The following is a 14,731-nucleotide window of genomic DNA, read 5'->3' as shown; positions in this document are numbered from 1 at the left end:
TGCTAAAGTGATTTAAATGGAAAAAGAAGCATGAATGGATGGCTTCCTACGTCATGTTATTTCTTTAATAATCACAATCTTTTGCTACTCTGATGAGTGAAATCTAGAAAGCTCTCTTCTGAATCATAAGACAGCACAGGTAGTGCACAGTGAGGGAGTTGAGAGTACAGGACATGTGTACTTGAATCCTGGTTCTCCCTCAAATTCATTGCATGGCCTTGGTACTAAATCAAATAATCCTGAGGCCTCAATCAATATCCAACTTCTCTTCCTAATTTTACATGAGATAAAATGTCTGGAATTACTCCCACATTTGTTAACAAACTCCAAACTGATTTTTATGACATCTCATATATGCTTGATGGTAAATATCTGCTGGACAAAAAATATAGTTGGTTCTTATTGGAAGCTGATCATTTCCAAAAATGGTGCTGCTCAGTCTCCAATTATTCAAGCAAAATACATTCAGCCAATAGCAGCCAACTTTGCCACTCATTAAATTACAACTGTATAATGAGGCCAGCCGCTAGCAGACATACCTTAAAACCTTTTGAAGCAGCAATATGGGCAGCTGTCCAGCCTTCACTGTCAGCGTGGTTGATGAGGTCTGCAGGAACAACAGGCTTGGATGTGCCTTCATGACACTCTTCTCCTTGATCCAAGTCAAAGATGGCCAACCCGGGCTCCTCATGCAGCTTGTTTCCATGAGCTGGGGCTCTATGGTACATAAGAAGCTTGAGGCTGTCCACATTACCAGTGTCCACAGCTGCATGAATTGGTGTCCAGCCATCCTGAAAATAAAATGACCGGGGGAGAAAGTTGATTACAACATGAATGTTGAGAGCAGTGTTATTTAAAGTTCACATCTAAAATATTCTTGGCCATGGACCACTGAGACGGGAAAAGCAGGCATTCCAATCCTGAATAACATCGATGAGCTAGGTTCTCTCAGACCTCTGTCAATTAGAGCCCTTTCCATTGCTCTGACTCATGTCTGCTATTTTGTAAGAGTTTCTTCTTAACACTCGACCATTTGGAGTGAGTTGGTACTGCCCAGCCTGGTAACTAAGCATTATAAATAGTAAAACAAAATCTCAATATTATGAAAGAATGAACTTTAGCACACACATTTTTTTAAATTTATATCCAAGTATAGAATTGAACTGAGTCAAGAACAAAAAAGAAATTTATACCTTAAACAAACAAAAAATGGCCTCAAAGCTTTTTTTACCTTTTTAATTAAATTTTTAATGCAGTGTAACACAAAGATGTTAAGTCCCCAAGTCAAATGTGTTCAATAAATTATCACAACATAAACAAAAAAAGAAAATTTATATCCAAGTATAATAAACCAGTTCTACTTATAGGGAAGAGTCCTAATTTTAGTCATCTTAAAATTTTATGCCACTGATTCCAGAAGGAAAGATTCTAGATAATATGGAAAAGGCAGACATAAAGGAAAAACAAAGTCAAATAACTTTATGAGATATCTATCAGCCTCTATGGACTTCTCTAGGACTGCAGATGGATACTGGTAAATGCAAGCTTAGAAAATGTTCCAACTAAACTATTGGGCCCATTCTCTAGAACATATTACTCTGAAGCCCTAGTCATCCACTTAGCTGGTTGCTGGCAACCCACTCCAGTACTCTTGCCTGGAGAATCCCAGGGACAGGGGAGCCTGGTGGGCTGCCGTCTATGGGGTCGCACAGAGTCGGACACGACTGAAGCGACTTAGCAGCAGCAGCAGCAGCAGAACAGACTCAGGGCTTTTTTTTTTTTTTTTTTTTTCGGGTAGCGGTTCTCAAAGTGTGGTTCCCTGACCAGCACCATCAGCAACACCTGGGAACTTGTTGGAACTGTAAATTGTTGGGCCTCATCCCAGACCTACTGAATCAGAAATCTCAAGGGGTGGGGCCCTGCATTCTGTTTTAACAGCCCTCTGGGCAACTCTGATGCACTAAAGTTTGACAGACTCTCTTCTAAGGAAAATCTTGATCCCCTCTGTAGTCTCTCATTTTTATATGTAGAGAGGTCTGCCTTCTACTCAGGTATCTATCTTCATTAGATTTTTAAGACTACCATAAAAGAATTGATGATTATTTTGATGATATGTATTTTGGTTTTATTTTCCCTTTAGCCTTTTTATTTTTTTTCATTTGGTATTTCATACTGCTACACTAAATTTTTTTCAGTGAATAGAATTGATGCTTTTGAACTGTGGTGCTGGAGAAGACTCTTGAAAGTCCCTTGGACTGCAAAGGAGATCAAACCAGTCCATCCTAAAGGAAATCAGTCCTGAATATTCACTGGAAGGACTGATGCTGAAGCTGAAACTCCAGTACTTTGGCCACCTGATGCGAAGAACTGACTCACTGGAAAAGACCCTGATGCTGGGAAAGACTGAAGGTTGGAGGAGAAGGGGACAACAGAGGATGAGATGGTTGGATGGCATCACAGACACGATGGACATGAGTCTGAGTAAGCTCCGGGAGTTGGTGATGGACAGGGAAGCCTGGCGAGCTGCAGTCCACGGGGTCGCAGAGTTAGACACGACAGAGTGACTGAACTGGACTGAACTGAACTGACAGTACACTTCAAAAAAAAATAATGGGATAGAAGACAGAGGAAAACAGACAATAAATGTAACAATCTACATTTAGACTGAGTCATCTGATCATTTGCTAAAGTTCTTCCTGAATGTTGTGGCTTTTCCTCTGGTTCTGTACCTCACATAATCGGAATCAACTTGGCTAAGGCAAGACCATGGCTGGCAGCAGCTGGAATATCATATAGTCCTTGAGAGTACTCCAGGCAGGCAAAGTGTTTCATAGCTTGTTCTTTGTTGGGCTGTGGATACCTTTCCTTGGGCATCAGCCTTAATTAGGCACTAGAGTGTAAGTGCTCTTGACCTTCCTTATATTACAAAGGCTATGTAATCATTTCAGAAAAACTTAAAATCCTTCATTCCCCTTTGATTTCTTATTAAAAGTTGTGAGAAATAATTAATTATTCCCTTAAGGTCCTTCATCAATTATGCTGTTTATCTCTGTACTTTGGAGCCTCTGTACTTCTAATGATTTCATTCAGTTCATCGACAATTAACTTGAGAGCATGGATTTCTCTGTTATAGGATGTGACTTCAATTTTTATGTTGCACTACTTATTTTTCATTCAGATAATGACATAAAATTCATTCCTTTTTCATATATAAGGTAGAATTTTATAATAAGTATGTGTAATACCAGACTTCTTAAATATACAAAACAACATGAATAAGAGTAACATTGGACTATTTTCTCAGATTTTCAAAAAATAAATAGAAAGTAAAGAAAAAAAGCTCTAGCCATAGGACTCAATGGAAAATGTGTATACCTAGCTTATATTACATCCCTGATCATACCATTATTTGTGGGTTTACTTTTGAAAACTTAAGAAAATCCAGTATCTAAGAGTGACCTTAAAATACATAATATACCTTTCTATCCCAGAAAATTTTAAGGGTGATTCCTGTGAAATGGATGCACAGCATAATCAATTCTCTATTAACAGAAGAAATCCAACGTTCAGATAATCTTTGGCAATTAAGATGTCTACACTTGTCATTCATCATGAATATGCTACAGGGTGGTAATTATTACACTTTTAACATTCTGGGAAACTGCAGGAAAAAAAATTCCTGAGCCCAGTGAAGAGTGGGTCCCATAAACCTACCAGCCCTTAGATGGGCCCCCACTGAAGAAATGCATGTCAGTGTGTGAAGGGCTGATTCTTGGTCTTCAAGTCTATCATGACAGGATGATAAAGACCAACTTAGGAGGGCGAATTGAGGAACTAGTTTCAAATGCGTTTTTGTGTGCTGAGCCAGAAGTCATATCAAAGGACTCTTCTTGTGAATCAGACTCTAACTTTCTTCAGTTTCTAAATCTTACTTCACCTGTGCACCCTGTCCAGGAGGTGGCAGGACTGTGTGGGACGGAGTCAACAGCGCCCTCAGCCTCTTAGGCTCCACACTGGACGTCCACACACAGTGCTTCCAGTTCTGAGGCAATTAGACAATGACCTTGAACTCTGTGAGATGCTGCATAATCTTAGCAGAAACCAAGGTCAGCCCTGTGAGGGATAGTGAGCACAAATAACCTTCCTCTAAGTCCTGGCAATGGGCACTGTCTTGCCACAAAACTGCTTCCTGTTCATACACATTACAAATGAGCACTACTGTGGATGATGACGACAACTCCATGACAGCCGACCTTTGTCAATGGCTTACAATTCCCCAGTACTACACCGACTACCTTTAAAAAGAAAGGCTAACTAACAAGCTTCGAATAATCAGATGAGCAGAGGTCAGACCATGAGGATCCAACACATTCAAAGCAAAACAAAACTTTAAACAAAACAAAGCAACCTGTATTTTAACCTATTTTACTTTTTGAACTGCAGAGTTTGCAGACATATTGTAATTAGAGGAAAAATACAAAATACAGGTACTCACTCTGGTTTTTACACTTCGGTCAGTTCCAGCTTCCAACAAGAGTTTAATACATTCTTTATTTCCATTTTTACAGGCCAGGTAGAGAGGTGTCTGTCCTCCATCAGCAGCATGATTAATATTAGCATCATATGCAATTAATAATTCTACACACCTAAACACAACAGTATGATTAATTACGTACAAACTGGGTTTGACGTCTGAAGTACCACCTGACCAAGATATTAAAAAGAGAAAATACTGCTAGAGGAAATCTGCATCTTTATTTATTACATGAATTATTATATATATATATATATATATATATATATCTCAATTATTACTGGTCTTATTATATAGATACTATTTTTAACAAGGCTGCAACATATTTTAATTACTCCCATGAAAATTTAAAATAACAGCTTTGATCAAGGGTGAATACCTGGTTTATGACACTTCTCTGTAAACAACCTATAAAAGTAGAGTCCTTGGAATATGTTTAACTGTGCCTGACATATATAATATTTGTGGTTCAAAATAGTTTGAACCTTGAAAAGAGTCAGGCTGCTGAGTCATTCTGAGATTTTCACTTGAGAAAATAATTATAAATAGCGCAGACAGCAGGGCACCATGTGCCTCCACTATAAAAGGCAGGACGGAGACAGAGGAAAGGGCCATTTGGGGGAGAAAAGGCAGCAGAGGCTGTTTTGCCCCCCGAAATGGGGCTAGTTTACAAGGAAAAAGACACAGTTAAGCAGAAATACATTGCCCTGAGAATCAGGAAGGACAGCAATGAGGTAAATTCAAGACTTCATGGCACTTATGAACTAACTACAGTTTGCAAAATTAGATGAGAATAAATTTAGAAATGAGGAATAAATCATAACCAAATGAAGAAGCAATGCACATCTTTGGTTTTTTGCTCAGAGGCAAGCTTTCTCTTGGCTTCCTTTGGCAACATTTGATTTGTTTATACATTAGAAAAAATAAGTTACATATTGATGTGTATCTCATACACATTTAAATTAACCAAGCCCCCCTGCATTTCCCCAGGATTCTCCTTTTGCAAATCCATCCATGCCTCCATTCCCACGACTGCTACACTATCCAAGCACGTGGCCCTACAGACTGCCTACTGGCAATAAAGGCAAAAGTATAGTCCAGAAAAAGAATCTTTCCTGGAGGACTTAGGATACATGCAAAAAAAGCAGCAGCAAATTCAATAGCTCTGATCATCAACAATAAATTCAGAGTGATGAGATATATGTTTAACATGCAGGAAAAAAAACATATATTAAGGATGCATTTTGAACTTTTAAAAATTCATATTTACAAAGAATGACAGTAGTATGAAACTGAAAAACCTTATGTCAAGAATTCTGAGATTTGTTAATTGTTTAATGCTAATTGATGTTTGTTAATGAAACATTTCTATTGGGATGGTAAAAGTTAAAAGTTGAAAACAGCTTTTAGTTGAAAACAGCTTTTATTCTCCATAGACTGCCATTTCAGCACAGGCAAAGAAAGCAATTTAGCTATAGTCTATCAGTATTATCAGAATATCACTTGATTACAAAAAGTTCTCTCTCTCTTCAACTGACTTATTTAAGCAACTGAAGAAATCACTGCTAAACTTATGTATATTTTAATCTCAGGCTCTTTTTGATTTTGTGCTCTAACTTCTTTCAGCATGTAAGTTCCTGCTTCAATTTTTAAAAAAAACGATAAAGCAAGGTGCATACTTGAACCACTTATAATAATAAATAACGTGTGTGTGTGTGTTGAGGTGGTGAAAAATAGTGAGAAATGAAGTGTGTAACAATCCATTACGTAACCATATACACAGTCGACTGTCCTTACGTGTAGCTTTCACATCTGCGGGTTCAACCAACCCCAGATGGAAAACACTTGGAAAAAAAAATCCTAGGAAGTTACAAAAAGCAAAACCTGAATTTGCCACATGCTTGTAGCTATTTACATAGCATTTACATTGTATTAGGTATTATAAGTAACCAGAGATGATTTAAAGTGCACAGGGGGAATGTGCGTAGATTATATGCAAATACTGCAGCATTTTATATAACAGACATAGAGCATTCTCGCACTATGGCATCCGTGGGTGGTCCTGGAACCAATCCCCTACAGACAGGAGGGATGACTTTATGTTGATAAGCTAAAAAAAAATCTTCCTCTTGGGAAGCAAGTTCATTCACATGAGGTTTGGAAACAGCATATTCCTCTTCTTCAGTTCCCAATGTACAACTATCTATTATTAAGAAGAGCAAATTTAGGATCCTCCTTTGCATTTAAATTCTCAAAGATGTTTAGTTGAATTTACTTGCCAAAGGATCTTAAGAACTAGTTTACACATTCAGCCAGAACTAAAATATGTGTGCAAATTATAAAGAGGCTCTTTTCATGAGGGGGAAAAAAACAGGATTAAGAGCATCACTTACTTGAAATGTCCCTGAGCAGCTGCAGCACACAAGGGTGTGAAGCCGTTTTTATCAGCAGCATTGACTTGGGCTTCTGCATTCAGCAGCAATCTCACACAGTCTACGGATTTTAATAGAAAGCCACTTTAATTTCCCACTTAGATTCACGATGAGCCAAATTCTATACAGGCTGTAGAGAGATACTAACCCCAAGGGACCTCTCTCACGCACAGCTCATCTGACATTTCTTTCAGGGTCGGTGTAAGATTCCACAGGCTATTATGAAGGAAAAGCAGCCTCTTTCCCCCAGGATCATATACCCCAGGACTCATCAACTAAGACAAGGTTTCTTTCATTTTTGGGGGGGTGGGGGGGGAGAGTGACTGATGAGTGGAAGGACAGTCATATGTCAGAAAATGTTTTGCCAGGTTTTTCCATCAGACAATCCCAGAAAAAAATGTTACTGGATGGAAAACAAAATTCTTTGACTAAATTGATATACCATTCTTTGCATTTAAATAGTTAAATTCTTACTTTCTGGTGTTTAATTTAATCCTTAAAATGCTTTCATGTTGTGGTTATCTTAGACTTAACTCCCTGAATGAAAATCAAGGAGAACCTCCAGGAAGTCACCAGACTCAGGCATGAATACCACTTAGAACTCACGTTCCACATGTTATTTACTAGACTGAATTTCTCTACATTAGAGGAAATTCCCACTGTACTTTGGAAGAAGTACTCCAAAATACTTTTAAAATAATGAGTTCTCATATTGTAGTTCTCTAGAATCTTCTGTGAAGCCCACTGGAACACACTGAAGCTCTGAGCACTTCCAAGGAAGCCACATTATGTGAATTCACCAAGGATCACATGGCTTACATATGCCTACTATCTGACTTTGCATTTGCCATCAGATCATCTCTTTATCTGTACTATTGTTATGTTTTAGTGTATTTGACTATAAGATTTGCTTTTTAAGGAACAAGATTAATCCCCCAACTTCATCAACATGTCGTGTATAGTTGTACAACCTCTCAGTTCTCTTAAAAAATTCAAATAACTATAAATTGGTTCTAACGACAGAACAATTTCAGACCCATGACCTTTCCTAACTACTAAAACTTTCCCTCACTGCAGCAAATGCTAAAGCCCTAAGGCTTTACTCTCACAGACATCAGCCATTTCTAAAAGACAAATTAGAGCTATTTTGTCCTGGCCAAAGCGATCACAGATGGGGGCTTTATTCAAAATGTGTTTTACAGTTCAGTTCAGTTCAGTTGCTCAGTCGTATCTGACTCTTTGTGACCCCATGAATCGCAGCACGCCAGGCCTCCCTGTCCATCACCAACTCTCAGAGCTTACTCAAACCCATGCCCATCGAATCAGCAATGCCATCCAACCATCTCATCCTCTGTTGTCCCCTTCTCCTCCTGCCCCCAATCCCTCCCAGCATCAGGGTCTTTTCCAATGAGTCAACTCTTCGCAAGAGGTGGCCAAAGTATTGGAGCTTCAGCTTCAGCATCAGTTACTAGACCCCAAATTTCTAGGCACACAATACATTTTACTGTGCATAAAACAAAGACAACTTTTTGCGAGCTGCAAAATTTTACATTGTTACCGATCTGTCCAAATTGGATTTTTAAATGTTTACAAAACTTTAAATCTTGTAAAAAAGTTATTTATTTCACCTCTCAGAGAAAATGTGAAACCTAAATGCAGCTTTTGTTCATAACAATGGTTACAGTGCTTTTAACTCTTCATCCTTTTACAAGAGGGTGATACAGAGAAGTAAGAAGGTACCATCTTTACCTGTATGTCCATTCTTAGCAGCAGAATACAAGGCAGAATGGCCATCTTCACAGGAGTAATTAATGTCCAGTCCTTCTTCATTAAGCAGCATTGATAATAAAGTGACATTTCCCTGGGCAGCAGCTTGCTGAAGAAGGGTGGGCCTGCCAGCCAGGGGGGCAGGACCACCACTCATTAGCAAAGGGGTTAGGGAGGGTGACCAGCCTGTGGGTTAAAGTGACCCTAGTTAGAAAGTAGGAGCAAGGATAAGAGACAGATATTAACCATTCCTTTCCAAATTACACACACACACAGACACATGAACACGTACCCCTAGAGGATTATGTGGTTTCTAATATGACCAATCTGTTAATATTTACTTTAGCATAGATCTGTACTGTTATTTGAATCTTATATCTGCTGCTAGTTAAATTAATATACATCATGACAAATTATTTTTAGTTGTCAGTCTTGTACAGATAAGTGTTAAAGTGGTGATTGGTTTCAGGAAACTAAGAAGGCTGTCTTGTTTTAAAAGTACGAGCTCCTCCTCAGGGTTCCAAAACAAACTGAATTTTAAAACTATGTACAGATTTTCTCAGTTTTGTTATTAACTGAAAGATATCTTTAGGCATAAGATAGAAATAATTCTAAAAAATAGAAAATTTCCTTTTTTCTACAATGTTTCCAAGGTACTTAATTTATAAATTTTACATAAGCCATTGAGATGGACCAAATACTGTGAAGGAATATTTGCATTCTTTGAATTCCCTTATTTGGGAAGAAAAATAGTGGGTGGCCAACTACTATTAAGTATTAGGAACTAATAAAGCACAACATATATAGAATATACCAGCACAAATATTTAATACACAATGGAAGACTATATCATCTAGCCATCTTCACATTTTATACCAAAAACTTTTAATCAGCTAACAAAACAGGACACTCTACCATATAATTTTAACAAAAGTCATAAGAGTTATCATAGTTAGGATTTCTCATCAGTATTTAGCAGCTTTAGAAGAGAATCTGTTAAGTGTGTGAAGTCGGCTGCATATAGCATGGAAAATTTTCTGAATTCTTCCTTGATCAAAAGGCTGTAAAAACAGTAAAGTAAAAATGTTTATTTAATGTAATATATAGGTATTTAGTATATTTTAGGCTTAAATACAGTTAACTTTCAAAATAAGTCACTTTTCCTTCTTCCTTATGGAGCCCCAAAAATCTGAAAGTAAAGTTGATGTGTATATGGGGGTATGTGTGCACATATTCACTCCTGGGGTACACTTTCTACATCTGCCTAGTAACAGTCTCTGTAGTAAGATACAATGGTAGATCTTTACTATGCCCTGCATCTTTACTACCTCGGAACCAGGATAATATTCTAAGTACATGGGTGTTATATTAATACATAATAAAGTTATCATTGAATCTTAAATTACTGGCCTTAAATTATTTAAGTTTTAAAAAGGTGAATATCAAAGTATTCCTCAGAACTTTAAAAATTGTTCGGAAAAACACCAAAGCAGTTTCTACAGATGAAACTGACTGCTTATTACTAGAAACTGGGTATTATATCTTCAATTATCTCTGAGTAATTTATTGCTTTTACTCAGACTATAATAACATAAAATTCAAATGCTTATAAAATCAGATATTTATCTAAACTTTATGATATTTTTCCATTGATATTCATTAGCTCTTCTTACAAAAGTAACATTTTTTACTTCATACTTACAAGAAGGCTCCTCTCTGGTACATTTTACCTTTTGTATTTTCTTAAAAACAAACAAAAAAACAAGCCCACAAAAATTAAATCAGTACTTATTAGAAATGGATGATAAACAGAGAAATTATAAATACCAAGGTATGAAACCTTGACTGCAAAGCAAACACAAAGGCAATTTGAAGGCATTGGCACTGTGCTTCTCTGTGGAATAGGAGGGACTATGGCCCACACTCTTGTTTGTCCATCTCATCTCTCCCACCTTCCTTCCTCCCAACCTCCAACCCCATTCCCCTCTCTTAGTACCTCTAACTCAAACCTGGGGTGGGGGGGGGCGGGCGGTGGCGGTCATCAGTTCTTGATATCCTTTTAGGAATATTAACAGGTAAATATTATATAGTTTGCCATCCTTTTGAGTTTTGTTTTCATTTTTCTTTTTTTTAAGATGATTCCAGCCATTGGGGACAATTAAAATATAAATATCTTTTAACTGTTTTTTATGGAAATATTCAAGTATGGATATAATTTCCTGGGAAACCTGATTTCTAATGCTAAGCTATCTTAAAGACAAAATATGTTATTCAAAAATTTTCTCAATATTTAGACCACCCAAGAGTCTTATAGTTCTGTAATATAAAGACTCCAGAAGAATATATATCAATTCTCTTATTTTCCTCTTTTAAATATACTGGAAAAAATCTTTACAAATGAAAATCGCTTTATAAATACCAAGTATTCTTAAAGTTTAAAAATTCTTAAATGTATTCTTAAGTACATTTTTTATCTCCACTACCATTCCCAATTTTCTCCAGGCTAGGCAAGCTTAAATTACTATAATAAATCCTGTTATAAATATGGGAAAAATAAAACTTCACCATGAGACTTCACTGTTCATTTGAAATTCCCCACAATGATCAAAATTATAATATTTAGTTGACTGGTTAAGTAATGGTTAAGTAATGCCTGAACAGACCTGCAGTCATATAGCTACTTTAATGATGGTCATTAAAAAGGTCATTCAGCTCTACAGTGTCATATGCAAACATTAGTAAAAGTGAGCATCTTGCAGAACATGCAGTGATGAAGGGAACAGACAGAACATGCAATAGCAGAGGAGTTGAGAACAGCTTCCGGCATCAGCTTCAGAGTGTGGAGAAGGTTAATCTCATTCATGGCTCAGAGGGATCTCATTTTCTGACTTAGTCTTTAAGCCAATCAAACATGGAGAAGAATTTTTTAAATGCATGTTTACCTAGGGAAAAAAATCTGAACCAAATCAAATAAAATGTATCAAACAATTTTTTTAAGAAAAAGGAAAAAAAAAATTTCCAAGGGTATGGAAACTCAGTTGCCCAGAGAGAGTTTTGGTTTAGGCTTCTGGTCATCCAACAATTAATGCATTCGTGTGACAAGTTCAGGAGCAGCAAGAAGTTCTAATCTGTTTGGAACTTTAAATTCTAAAAATTTTGAATTATTTAAATTTTACTTAAATAATAAAAATTTTAACATTTGGCCATAAAGTGTTACTTAAATTTTTACATTTGGCTCTAAAAGGGCTGAGTTAATGTACAAAACAAGTCATCAAAGTGATATCTTTTGTCATTGCAATTCTCTTCAGCACTTTAACTTAATCATAATCATTTATCATAGATATAAGCTGACATAGAAATGTAGATTTTTAGGATTTCAAGATAATGGGATCTAGATTTCCAAGAAGGGAGAGGTAGTGAACTACTACTCAAAAAATTCAACAGGCAAGTTTAACACATCTTTTTGGTTTGGAATTATTATTACTTTTTTGGTTCAGTGCTTTCATTTTTAGATGAAAAAACTAATGACTCAGAATCTGCTCTTTAGGGTAATACCTAGAAAGGAGCAGAAATGGACTAACACTGCCTATTTACACTTAGCCCAGAGCTCTTTTCACCACTGACCCTGGAGCACACCTCCACCAGGTATTTGGGAGGTGCACTGTGTCCCCGTTTCCTGCTCTTAGTGATCACAATGACATCAGTAACTGTTTACAAGATGAAAACCCTTCAATGAGCCTATGCTTTGGAGAGGTACATGCTCACCCAGGCAAGGCAGATTAAGAAGCAGGATGGAGGACACTCTGGTGCTTCCCAAGTTGCAATGGGCACGGCAGCCAAAAGGGGGGCATCTAAGTGGAAAAAGAGTTGAAATCTTCTACCTTATTCGCAAAGTTTCAGTTGACCTACATCCACAGCTGAGTTAAACATCCCAACTATGTAACTATAATAACATTTCTATCTCCCCTAGTAGACTGGATGTTCAGCAAATGCCTGCTGATACCTAAACAAATTCCACTGCCTCCTTTTTTCTCCTAATAAACTACATCTTCTAATCAAATGACATGGAAGGCTGTTATGCCACCAAAGGTAACCTTGCAGTGGTCAAACTGCAAAATAAGAGAAGAGAAAATGAGGAACCAGTTTCATGGATCTTCTGTGACTGCTGTCTCTTTGGTTCTACAATTTATTCTCTCTTGCTTTCTACACACAAGCAAGGGCATTTTTTTTTTTTTTTTTCCTTCAGAGGAGCTATGATTCCTTTATCCAAAATCCTAGACAGGTCATTTTGGTGAATATATAATGGACTAGAATTCTATGACTCTAGAGGTTAACTTACATCCTGCTGACAAAACATTCTTCAGTCATGGATCCTGACTTTAAAGCTTTCCCAACTGAAACCAAAGGGCTCTAGGAGTTGACCCCTGGAGCACAGTAATGACCCAGGCAGCCACTGGCAGAGCATCAGGGTACAAAGCAAAGATGGCTCTGCATTTTTTAAAAAGTGACAAAACTTATATATCACAGGAAGTGTTTTGTGTTTTACAGTCCATGCATTTACGTCAACAGCACTGCCAGGGCTCCAAACATTTTTGGAACTTGTGTTCTGTGAGTACCTTAAGTCCTTACCACACATTCTCTGATGCTCCTGAATAGTAGCAAAAATTCCTCCTTTGAGGGTGGATTTAACTTGCTGGAAAAGGGCCATGAGAAAGGCCATCCAGCTCAATAATACCATTTTGGATTAAAAAATAAGATATCACAAAGCAACACTGAAGTCAATTCTAAAGCAAATTTTCAAAACGCAAGCAGTAATATCACTTCTATTTGTTCATCAGTCACGCTGCTCTAACGTTCTTTGCATGTTACTATATTAAATCCTAACAGCCACATTCCCCAATATGCACAGCATAAGCTCCATATTAAGGATGAGAAAATTTGCTCAGTTCAAGAAAAATCACCCAAAACACAGAGCTGCAAATGCCAGAGCCCAGATTCCAATGCAGACCTAACTAACATCAAACCCATGCAGTTTCCAATTGTGCCCTTTAATGTATGAACCCAACTTCTCAAGGAGTTGACTATTTAGGAGACAGCTTACAACTGGATACATCAGTCCCGTTACACTGCTCTCACCACCTGATGATTAGCAAGTACAGTGCTACCTTCTCTTCTTATTCCTATGCTTCTCCCTAAATCTTAAAAACAACACAACCCAGATCTTCCTTGAATTCTTAAAGTTCTCTCTCATTCAGATCCAACAACCTCTGCTAAACACTAACATCCTGGGAGAGGAGAGACCCCTGCAAAGTTTCTTCAAAACTATGGCACTATAACATTATTTTAGAGCCACTTTTACTTAGTGAAGAACAAATGCCAATAAAAAGCAATGCGTCCTTTAGCACTATAAAGCAAAAAGGGAAAAATCTAGTTCTTGATCAACTCGTTCAAGAGTCCCAGATTCAGTGAGTTTATAGACCACATCTGCAATGGAAACCTTCTCCAATACAGCCCATGGGCTGTTACCCATCTGTGCTTAAGTGTTAGCTCTAAACAAAGTAAACACCTTTTGAAATAAATTAAACTTTGAACAGAGGTTTACAAACACACACACTATTTTTGAGGTTAGAAAAGGCAACACCAAACTGATATTAAAACATAGAATATACCAATCACACAACACCTCTAAGCAATTTGATAATCCAAAGGAGACTGTAGTGTTAATAACTACCTGAACGCATTCTTTCAAATAAGCCATCTCAGAAGGGACAGAATTGAACACATACTGTCTGGAGATGGCTCACTAACAGTGAAGTCTTGTGAGATAAATATTTAATAAGAAGGACGAGTCTTTCCTCCCATGGAAATGCTTCAGTTTCTCTAAATTAATGGTCTCCGTGTGCTCCAAACCACTGCTTTCAGGTTATTTTTAAAAGAAGAAAGCCACTCAGCATAATAAAACCACAATTCATATATAGCAAGATGAATCACCATACCC

General features: G+C 37.3%; 1 protein-coding gene across 2 annotated transcripts in view; it reads right to left on the bottom strand.

The window, feature by feature from the left end:
* The window catches only part of CTTNBP2 (cortactin binding protein 2), a 164,451-nt gene that overhangs the window by 67,808 nt on the left and 81,912 nt on the right, over window positions 1-14,731 (bottom strand). For both annotated transcript variants that reach the window (XM_061165289.1, XM_061165290.1), the window contains 4 exons: window positions 8,716-8,919; window positions 6,928-7,027; window positions 4,496-4,646; window positions 540-791 (listed from right to left, as the gene is read on the bottom strand). In XM_061165289.1, the coding sequence (XP_061021272.1) occupies window positions 540-791; window positions 4,496-4,646; window positions 6,928-7,027; window positions 8,716-8,919 (707 nt within the window). The remainder of the gene's footprint in view (window positions 1-539; window positions 792-4,495; window positions 4,647-6,927; window positions 7,028-8,715; window positions 8,920-14,731) is intronic.

Source organism: Dama dama, chromosome 18, assembly GCF_033118175.1.
Source record: "Dama dama isolate Ldn47 chromosome 18, ASM3311817v1, whole genome shotgun sequence".
Taxonomy (NCBI): Eukaryota; Metazoa; Chordata; class Mammalia; order Artiodactyla; family Cervidae; genus Dama; species Dama dama.
Note: the sequence above shows the minus strand (reverse complement) of the source record. Positions and strands in the feature narration are given on the sequence as shown.